The sequence below is a fragment of the Ustilaginoidea virens genome, chromosome 3, assembly GCF_000687475.1.
Source record: "Ustilaginoidea virens chromosome 3, complete sequence".
Classification (NCBI taxonomy): domain Eukaryota; kingdom Fungi; phylum Ascomycota; class Sordariomycetes; order Hypocreales; family Clavicipitaceae; genus Ustilaginoidea; species Ustilaginoidea virens.
In genome coordinates this window covers 4811663-4822244 of record NC_057318.1, presented here as the reverse complement: position 1 = coordinate 4822244, position 10582 = coordinate 4811663, and the positions used below count along the sequence as shown (strand labels likewise).

The 10582-nt window shown below is 58.6% G+C and overlaps 2 protein-coding genes across 2 annotated transcripts; one reads left to right on the top strand and one right to left on the bottom strand.

Moving 5' to 3' along the window:
• Nucleotides 1-773: 773 nt before the first annotated feature.
• Nucleotides 774-2605, bottom strand: UV8b_04203 (uncharacterized protein; the record flags this gene model as incomplete). Its single annotated transcript, XM_043141701.1, has 2 exons — nucleotides 774-1547; nucleotides 2441-2605. 2 exons carry the CDS (start codon nucleotides 2603-2605, stop codon nucleotides 774-776), a joined length of 939 nt encoding a protein of 312 aa, XP_042997635.1.
• Nucleotides 2606-6379: 3774 nt separating this feature from the next.
• UV8b_04202 (uncharacterized protein) lies at nucleotides 6380-9493 on the top strand (the record flags this gene model as incomplete). The annotated part of the gene is made up of 5 exons (XM_043141700.1): nucleotides 6380-6503; nucleotides 6602-7159; nucleotides 7253-7432; nucleotides 7502-8046; nucleotides 8129-9493. The coding sequence occupies 5 exons, from the start codon at nucleotides 6380-6382 to the stop codon at nucleotides 9491-9493; spliced, it is 2772 nt and encodes a 923-aa protein (XP_042997634.1).
• Between the last annotated feature and the right edge of the window lie 1089 nt (nucleotides 9494-10582).

Below are 10582 nucleotides of genomic sequence, written 5' to 3'. Positions count from 1 at the left end.
CAGTAGAATCGTTTGCTCTCATTACGGCATCGCAAAAAAAAAAAAAAAAATGCGTAAATACAGGCCCGCCCTATAAAAAAAAACACGGACACGGACACGGACACGGACAGATGCGACAAGCGCAAAGAGCCCCGGCGCGTCGGCGGGCAAATGCCATTTGCGGCTGAGCAATCCCTCCTGGTACCGCCAGGAAAACACGAATGCCGGGCGGACTTTCTTTCCCGTTTGATGGGACTTTGTTCCGTTGTGTCCCGGCCAAGAGAACCTGGTCATCAAGACAGAAAAGAGGGGGAAACACGAAAAGGAAAGGAACAACAATCAAGAAGCAACAAGGAAGAAAAAGAAAAACGACCCGCGCTCCGAGACGCAATTTTTAGTAACAGAACCAGCCACTGATTCAAAAAAGCAAACCAAGACGGTCGGCAACTTGTGGGGGAGGGCGCACAAGATGGTGCGACAAGAGGCAAGGAGGGGGAAAAAGGGGGGGGGAGTGGTCCTGAACATGACTAGGTATCATGGCCTTCTGTATCGGAGCGATGGAGATGGGGCGGAAGAGAGTTGAAGAAAAAAAAAAGTCTTGTTCATGGCTGGAAAAACTCAACGCGTCAAAGCTCCTCCCCGACGAGGGCAAGGGGCGGCCATTGACGTGCAAATGGGCAAGAGATCCGGGGGGCAGAGAGCGTGGATTCGTTGATATACACTGTGCACGCAGGCGCAGCAGCAAGAAGAGGGGAAAAGGGAGGGGGGGGGATAACAAGGTTGATTTTCAAGGCCTAGGAGCTCTTCTTCTTGCGGGACGACTTTTTGGGCTCCTCCTTGTCCTCCAGGGCCTTGGCAGAGCGTCTTCTCTTCTTGTCCGGGCTGGCGGGAGTGGCCTTGGCCGTGTCCATGATGGTGGTGTCGGCCGCCGGCGTGGCCGTCTTGCGCTTGCGGGACGTGGACTTCTTGGGCGTCTTGGCCTCGTCCTGGAGCTGCTCCTCAATGGCGTCGTGGTCGTCGACGGGGGCCTCGGCCGCCGGGTCCTCCTTGATGGACGGCATGGGGATCTGGTAGTCGTCGGCGTACTTGAGAGCCTCCTCGTCCGACATGTTCTTGGCGTTGGGGTTGCCGTGCTTGTACGAGTGGACGCGGGCGTTGTACAGGCGGAGGTTGTACTGGTAGGCCGCGTTCCAGCCCCTCTTCTCGGTCGGGCTCATGTTGGCCCAGCGGCGCTGGCCCTCCTCCTGGACGGCGCCCTTGGGGGCCTCGGCGCCGAGGTCATTGGCGATGATGGACCGCGCGTGCTGCATGTAGAGGAAGTAGGGCGTCAGGGGCCGCTTGGGGGCGTTGGGGTCGTGGGTGCGCTTCTTGCGCTCCTTCTTCTCCACGTGGAGGCCCATCTCGGCGGCGATGGGCATCATGAGGGAGGCGGCGGCGCTCTCAAAGGTGCTGAGCAGGTCGCCATGGCCCTCGGCGGTGTGCTCGCCCAGGAGGAGGTTTGTTTGGCGGATGTAGTCCTGGGTGAAGGAGCGCAGCAGCTCGAGGATGGTGCTCAGACGGCCGACAGCCTAGGCAGCGCCGGGGTTAGCGCGGGAAACGACGCCGAGGTTGCAACTGGGAAAGTCGCGGGCCATGGGTGGAGATGGAGATGGTGCAGATGGTGCAGATGGTGCAGATGGTGCAGATGGGTGGAGGTGAGTACAGATGGATGGGTGTAGACGGGGAGGGAATGATGGGGCATGTCCACGATGTTGCTTGGCTTCAGCCGTGTTTGAAAGACGGCAGTTGCATGCAGTGCAGTGCAGTGCAGGGCCGCGAAGCAAGCAAGCAAGCGAGGTCATCCTCAGGCAGCTAGCCAGCTGCTGCCAGCGCTCAGCCCGGAGGGGTGCCCAAGCCAGCTCGCAGCGGGAGAGGAAGGGGGAAGGAGGGGGGGGGTTGGCCTGCAGAACAGGCGCGCCGCGGGGGCCCCGATGTGAACAAAAGACGGGCAGGGCAGGGCAGCACCTGGTCTGGCACCGCGTCTGAAGGCGGACCAAAACCCGGGCGGAGCGGAGCATTGGCAACGCAAGACCAAGCAAGCGATGCATCGTGTATGGCTCGCTCCGTTCGGTGTGTTGATGGGCGCGTGACATGTTCTTGAAGCTTTCTGAATGGAAGGCGACCAAACAACGGGGGGAAAGGGAAGAAAAAAAGAAAGAAAGAAAAAAGAGAAGATCAGAGTCGTCCGCAGTCGCTGCAGACGTGATGTGATGCAAAAGAGTGAGCGAGCATCGCTTCCATCGCTCGCATCACCGGGGGAATTGAGCCCAAGAACAATCGGGGGATTCGGGAAACAGCAGCGCGGGAAAATGCCACGGTGGGGGAGAGATAGAGAGAGAGAGAGAGAGAGAGAGAGAGAGAGAGAGAGACAAGACAGCGTAAGATGGTGGAAATGCAAAGCAGAGCCCCGTTCAAAACTTACCGAGTCGCGAACCCGAAGGAAGCTCTCGTTGTCGACGACGCGCTGGCCGACGCCGAGGGGAATGATGGGTGGTTGAGGAATAACCCCAGCAGTAGGGGTTGGAATCATGGTAGCAGGGGCGACAGAGACCTTCTTATCCTCAGGCTTCTTGGTCTGGCGTGGCATGTTGTGGTGGGCTTTCTGGGCCGGATCCAAGCGCTCAGAGCGGCTGTTGGCGACGTGCCGAAAGCCTATATCTCCGTTTGAACAGTGGGCGCGTCTTGGATGGTATCGTGGCGGAATCAAGCACCAGCTCGACACAAGGGCAGGCCTTTTTTTTTTTTTTTTTAGGGGGTCGCGGCGGCTCTGGGGCTGATCGGAGGCGCCGGGAGCGAGTTGAGGGTTCGCTGTGAGGATCCCACAGAAGAAGAAAAGACGAGGAGGAAGGGACTGGAGGGAGGAAATTTTTCGGGGGGGGGGGAAGGGGGGGGCGCTGGACAGCGGGATGGTGGGCGGTGTGCCAGTTATGTAGGAACGCAGAGCCGCTGGAGCTGGCGCGCAATCAGCAACCCAGGTGGCCGCACGTCCATGCTGGAAGCAGCTGTGAGGAAGAGAGGGGAGGGAGAGGGGGGCGAGGGGGGGACAACGCGAGAAAAAAATCAGCCAGCTCGGTGTGGGCGGGCGGGTGCAGGATGCGTCAGGGTGCGGCAGGGTGCGGCAGGGTGCGGCAGGGGCAAGCAAAAAAAAAATAAAAAGGTCTGGTCCAGTCAACTGGTGTCGGGTGCTGGGCGGGCTGACGCTGGTGCGGGGCCCGCTGGCAAACTGGCTGGCTGGGCGTGGGAGCCTGCCAGGTGCCAGGTGCCAGGTGCCAGGTGCTGTGCTGTGCTGCCGAATCTGTCTGGTCCGTCTGGTGGTCAATCTGTGCTGCTGCTGCTGCTGGGTCAAGTACGACGGTCCCCATTCCGGCCGGCAGCCTCACCACAAGCACCACAAACATTGACCGCAACCAGTTGACCACCACAAACACCACCTCCACCACCACCACCACCAGTGCCACCCCTCTGGTTCCAAAACAGAACCAGAACTGGACATTAGCACCAGCCCTCCGGAGACGTCAACTAAGCGCCGACGCCCAACTCTCGTAATCCAGTGTGCCCCCCCCTTCTCCCCTGGCGTCCTGCTGACCCCCGCCCGTCTTCCCGTTCAAGCGTCAGTCCACCTAGAAGCAAGCCCACGAGCGCCATGGCACCACGTCTCGACCGCCCGCACGAGTTGCGGATTGACTTGATTGAAGCTTACCGCCAGCACTGATGTCGCCCTGTATGCGCCCGTCGCACAGGGCCCGAGCGCCCAGAGAGCCTGCTGTCCATAAGCCTCAACTCGGTGCTGCGTCCTTGCTCTGGCCGTCGGGAAAGCAGGCCCAGCCAGGATCAGAGGCTGTCCGGCGTTCAAGCAATCAATCCCCAGGCTGAGCCAGCCGCGCCAGCGCAGTGGCCCGCCGGCTTGCTTTCTCGCCGACGACTCTGCTGCCTGCAGTCAGTCACCATTGACATTATGTATGCAGGTATGTACATATGTGCCTTGGTCACCAGTGTGCCCAGTGTGGAGTTGACCATGTCCAGTCGCGTCCATGTCTGGTCCTCCCCCGCAGCCTGGCCTGCAGCCAGCTGACCCCAGTGCCCAGTGCCGTCAGGGCCGTCGCCCTCCTCCACCAGCCTGGCTTGCTACTGCTGGTCTGGTATGTCGCCGTGCTTGCTCCTTCCCAAATCCCGAGCCCACACGCATGGAGGCTTTCAATGCCAGCCAGCACTACTAGTGCACTGGCTGGGCCGCTCTTCCTTTCGGGCCACCTGTAACCTACATACCAGTACGTACCAGACAGACCAGACAGACCAGACAGACCCAGACAGACCAGACAGACCCAGACAGACCAGACAGACCCAGACAGACCAGACAGACCCAGACAGACCAGACAGACCCAGACAGACCAGACAGACCAGACAGACCAGACAGACCCAGACCACCCTTCGGTTGGCATGTACGTACAGCAGCACCACACTCTGCTCGCCTCCAGTCAGTATTGATCCATCCACCAGGCCGGGACAAGACTGCCTCGTCTCTCGACTCCTCGCAGGCTTGCAGCCCTGGCGGGTGCGCCGTAGCGTCATGACTGTCGAAATGGCCGTCGGCCTGCTGGTGGCTGGCTGGGTGCTTTGGACTCCAGGCCTGCCGCTGTAGTTCTCGTCTGGCGCCTCCATCTTGACATATGGTGGTTGACACCAGCTGTCTGGTCAAGTCTGGTGACTACTACTCGTGCTGTCTGGTAGGAACTTGATTTTGGTGCGGCGCTGTAACCTGGTCGCCGTGCCGTCAATAAATAGCCCGTGTCTCGACTTTGCACGCACGCCAGAAGCCTCTGGTCTGGCTTCCAGGCAGGCACCAGCCACGGTACAATTGACCAACCAGACTATGCTGGTGTTTTGCTCCAGTCTGGTCCCTTTGTAGAGACGTGCTGTGCTGTGCTGTGCTGGAGCACCAACTCCTGGCTGGGTGGTACAAGGCACGGAGGGCCCAGGCCGCCAATGACAGGCCTCATCAGGTGCCCAACGTCATCAGATCAGATTGACCAGACTCTGGCTGGGAGGACGCGACTGATGAGCCCGCAACTCGCCGGAATTCCAGCGGCTTCGGTGATGGATTGCGCACCAGACCAGACCAGACCAGACCAGACCAGGGCATGCATCAGTCAACCATTCCCGCGGGCAGACGGCAGACGGCAGACGGCAGACGGCAGACGTCTTGCGGCGGCCCTCCATTCAAGTTGCAACAGGCGCCTGTGATCTCTGGTGGGTGCCAGCTGGTGGCCCCCAGCCATTATTCTATTTGCCAGCTGACCCGACCTGACCTGACCTGACCGCCTGCTGGCGGCTGGGGTTGGCAAACGCTCCCGTTGCGTCGCCGTCGTTTCTTGCGGCTCGCTGTTGACTGGCTACACCCCCGCTGCAGCATAGCATGGATCGATCAATCGAAACCCGTCTGGTGCGATTGACTTTTTTTTTTTTTTGGCTTTCTCGGCTCAGCGGGCCTCTTCGTTGGTGGATCACTGGATGGTTGGATGGAACCAGCATGAGCTTGTCAACAAACATATGTATCTTGACTGTGCCGAGATGGCGTCAGGCTCTGCACCGAACCGACGCTGGACGCCAGGCGGGCCCGATTGAAGTCTGGTGGCCTGGGCCAAGCCCAGCCGCCAAGTCCATCTGGTCCCGACCGATAGGTGCCTACATGTCAAGCAGGTAGGTACATGTACTTGGGCGTCTTCCCGCTTCCCCTTCCTTGGCCTAAGCCTTCATGTCATGGATGTTGTCATGCGGTGCCTGGCCCGACTCCGTCTGGTCCTCTGGACATGGTAGCACGGTATATGTACCTGATATCTCGGTACCTACCTGCTAGCATGTACCAAACCGAACGCTGTCCCGCTACATAGCATGTGATTATACTCGTGCAAATTGTCAATTGTCCATTGTACTGTAATCCCGAGTTGGAAGCTTGTCGGAAACCTACGCGTCAGAAAAGGTACAGAACCAGCACCGACGATCAACTGCCCTCTGCGGCTCTGATGAAGTCTCCTTGCCCCTCCTCGGCAACCCCCTCTTGGCTCCCTCCGCGCCGCCCCGCGCCCTCCTCCCCTCATCATCTGCAACTCTCCCGTCATCAACAAAGTACTCCTGCTCCGTTTCCCCCTTTGGCTTTTTTCTTTTCTTTTCTTCATGTCCTCTCGCCCTTCAAATGTCACAGCTGCCTTTGCTCCAAGACCTACACGTTCCCCGTTTCCAATAAGCGGAAGCTGCAAAATCAAGACGCTGCCGCCCTGCTCTTGAGATACGAGCTTTGGAGCTCCCCATTTCTCCATTCAGTCCAGCCTTGTGGATTTCCATACGTGCCAGACCCCCAGGTAAAATGAATAATCTCAGGAACCCTACCTTCGTCCTGGGCTTGATCATCGTCGCCGCCCTGGTCAGCCCAGTAGCGGCCTTTGGAGCTGGAAACATTGCCTCCGTTTCCAAGCTTGAAGGCCAGAACTGTTCGTCCGTTCCTCTTTTCGCGCCTCCTCCAACCACGAGTTTCCCACAGCACTTCTGCTCGGCAGACAGAGCTAACCCTCCTTTCCCACGGTTGCAGGGCGGCACGGCGACATTGAAGATGCCCTCCTGACCCTGGCCATGGCCCGTGCCATGAAACATAAAAAGTTCAGCAAAATCATGGTTTCCAGGGTCTATTTCGGAAACTGGCTTCGAGACTACTCGCAAGCCATTGATGTCGGCACCGTCAAGTCGGTATCTGCCGAGGCTATCCGTCTTCTCCTCTGCATCCTGGGTTTCCTGACCTTTGGCTACGGGTCCGGCGAGTTCGAGGTCACCGCTGACCGTCTCGGCTGCTATCGGCCTGAAGACCATATTGACAATCCAAAAAACTACGCCGATAACCAGGATGCTCGCCAGTACGACCGTCGCCTCAGAGGGCCCATCGATGAGGACAGAGAGCTATCCATCGATCCGCAGTCTGGCATGAAGAACTACATTGCAAACGAGCGCGCCGGAATCATGACGTCCGCCAAGCATGTGAGGAACCTGTTTACTCGCTGCGTCGAACTTGGCCGCAACTACAAGAATAATGAAAGGAAGGAGGATCTGTACGAGTCCCTTCGCCTCATGGGAACTGGCCTTCACTGCCTAGAAGGTAAGTTCTGAACCTTTCGAGCCCGGCATTCACCCCTGTCACAACGAGCTTGCGGCACCATTTTTTTTTCCTTCTTCGCTAACTCGTCTCCAGACTTTCTTGCGCACAGCAACTACTGCGAGCTGGCTCTGGTTGAAATGGGCGAGCGCGACGTTTTCCCACACGTCGGGCGGAACACGCTTATCCGACTGGACGGCGCTGATCATGAGGTGTATCCTATTGTTACTGGCACTTTTGGGGGCGTGGATTTTCTACATTCCGTCGTTGGTGAAGGTTTGTTCTGCGTCTGCAGCCTCGCCCTTTTTTCTCGTGCTCTCGTGACTGATTTCTCCCCACGCCTAGTATCTGACAAGATGTCCCAAAACGAAATCGAGGAGCTGGAAGGCACTCTCCAGGAGAGCAAAAACTCCGACACCAGCCTGCTTCGTGATCTCCTCGACAAGATCCCCGACAGCTTGTTTGGTGGCAAGAATCAAAAGAATCGCATCGACGAAATCCAGGAGAATGCAGCCTCTGCTCAAGTGGAAAACATGTCTGTTTCTCCGCGAAACCCCGAGGAGCTCACCGTCTACGTCCAGCAGGTTTACCGGCAAATCATGCCTGCCATCCAGTTTCACGACGACGTCATGAAGAGCATAACATCTGCCGTTGAGAAGATTCCCGTCCTGCCCAAGATCATTGAGCAATTGGAAGACCAGCTCTCCAAATTTGTCTTTTCCGTCATGGCCCCGGCCGTCGTGCCTCTGATCCGTCAGATAAAGAATGAGCTAGCCACGGGCTCCGGGGAGGTTATCCAGAGTAGCAAGGAAGAGCAGCACGTGGTGTTCAACAATGACCAGAGCACGGATCCTACTCACTCCATGCTCTCCAAGGATCATTTTTCGAATGTACGTCTGTGCGGTTATTTGCGTCGATGAGAAGATGCGCTCGCTCCGGTAACGCAATGCGTGAAGCTGACTGCACGAGTAGATTTTGAACGAGATTGCCGGCCGGACAGCTGCCAGGATGGTCAGCTGGGTCGTTCCCCAAATCATGGATGCCATTGACGACGACAGCGTCGATGTGAACCGACTCTGCGACCGCATCATCAATGGCATTTTGCATCATCCAGCCCAACGCAACATGGGTCACGACGGTGTCTCTGAAGCTCGGAACCTCATGTTCGACGAGGTACGAACGTGGTGGGGTGAGCTTCAGAACGAGCACACCTCGTATCGAGAGAAACTCTGCCGCGAGGGCGTGCTGAGGGGCGAGAACCACAAGGAAGGCGTCGACGACACGGGCCATGGCCACGGCTGCACCGGCAAACTCCAGATGAGAAAGCTGTACGGAGAGCCGGACACTCTGGAGAACAGGATTGCGGGCGCTGCTGCGGGTGCCATCATTCAGGGCGCCACGGGACTCATCTCGAACGTGGTGGAACAGCAAACCGGGATGAAGTTGCCATCCGGCCAAGGCTCGCAGCAGAACGAGCAGCCTGGCGAGGAGAAGAGCGGCTTAGAAGGCTTCCTGAGCAAGGCCAGCTCTCTCCTTGGGGGCGCTCTTGGCAAAGATGACGAGGGGAAAAGGTACACGCGGAACGACGGCGAATCATTCACGGGGAGCCAAACCAGCCATGGTTATCAAGGCACCAGCTACGGGCAGAGTCAGCAGAGCAGCCACTACAGCGGTGGCAGCTCCGAGTTCCATCGTCGTGAGGACAGTGAGTATGGAGCGCGCCAGGAATCCAGCTACGGTGGTGGTGGTGGTGGTGGTGGATATGTTCGTCAGGAAAGCGGCCACGGCGGCAGCAGCCAGCATCATCATCCTCGACGCCAGGAGGAGAGCAGCTATGACGATCCAGGCTCTGCGTATGGAGGCCGTGAGGGGTTCCGCCACGGCGGCTACGGTGGCCGTGATGAAGGCTACGAAAGGGACACCAGCTACGGTCGCCGCGAAGGGAGTGGCCCCGGCCGCCAGGAAAGCAGCTATGGTCAAGACGAAGGCAGCTACGGTCGCCGAGAGGGACATTACGGCGCTGGCAGCCAGCGACATGGCGGGCAAGTTGAATACGTCAGTCAGGAAAGCCGCCATGGCGGCCGTGGTCGTGAGCAAGACGATGAAGATGACGAGGATGAGGACGGGAAAAATCACGGTCGCAGCAGCAGCTATGGCCGCCGTGGGGGCGGTAGATGTGATGGTGAGGATGACGAGGAAGACGGGGAAGACGACAATGACGGCAGCTATGGTCGCCGTGGGGGCGGAAGACATGACCGTGAGGACGACGAGGAAGACGGGGAAGATGACGGTGACGGCAGCCATGGTCGTCGCGGACAGGGCGGCTACGGTTACTGAGGGGAAGTTGGTAGGGAGCACAAGTGGACGACATTTTGAGACGACCTGTATTCTGGGAACATGTGGCGCTCACGGCGGGGGAATGCACTCTTTGGATGTTGATTCCGCATAGCCGATCTAGATTGATAAGCAGCAATTCATCGCCGTACACTAACTTGGGACCTATGGTATATCATGTCACCTTGATGAATAGCAGGGTTGGTTTGATGCAGGACAACCCCGGCAAGAGGACAGCGAGCTACCCTAGACAACCTGCCCTTGGAGGTAAGCATCTAGTCTGGGACGTGGACGCGAAGCCCGAAGCCCGAAGCCCGAAGCATCGGATTGTCTAGCGCGAAGCTTGGGCACCTAAGCTAATCAAAATAAAGCAAAGAGCGTGGGATGCGGAATGCAGTATTCACAGGTTCACGGGTTGAAAGGCGAGATTCCAGCGACGACTCGGCGGCGCCAATCACAGCCCGCGACCGGCGGTCAGTACTTCATGCCTAGGGCACGTACCCACTCGGCAGCACACTCATTACTCGGCCGTTCCGTGAGCAAAGGAACGAAACGACATGAGCAACGGTGCGGCCTGAGGCTGCACCGCGCAACCCCGCTTGAACTGAAGCCGGCGCACGTCGCAACTTCTCACGACTCACGACTGTCTGTCTGCATGCCATGCGACGTGCGACGTGCGACGTGCGACGTGCGACGTGCACCAGGCTGGCGCCGACGAGTTTCCCACGGAATCCGCGTCGGGGGCAGACAGAATTTCCCTCCAAGAGCCGGACCGGCTGGCGCCTCGCCCGCAGCCCGGAAGTCGACTCATGACACACAACCCCCCCCGGTCCGTCGTGCAGACTGGAGTTCTCCGCAGAACCGCCGAGACTTTTCGAGCGAGTTGGTTGGGTTCTGCCATGTTCGCGCGGCACTTGACGGGTCCCGTTTGGCCACGATGCCGTGCCCGCGCCCCCTTGCCTGCGTGGCAGGACGTTTCTTGAACGTTTCAATGTTTCACGTCAAGTCAGTGACGGGGGAGGGGAGGGAGGGGCCCGGAAGGCCATACAGTGCGCACCGTGCGCGGCTACCGTGGACGTCAATGTCACGTGC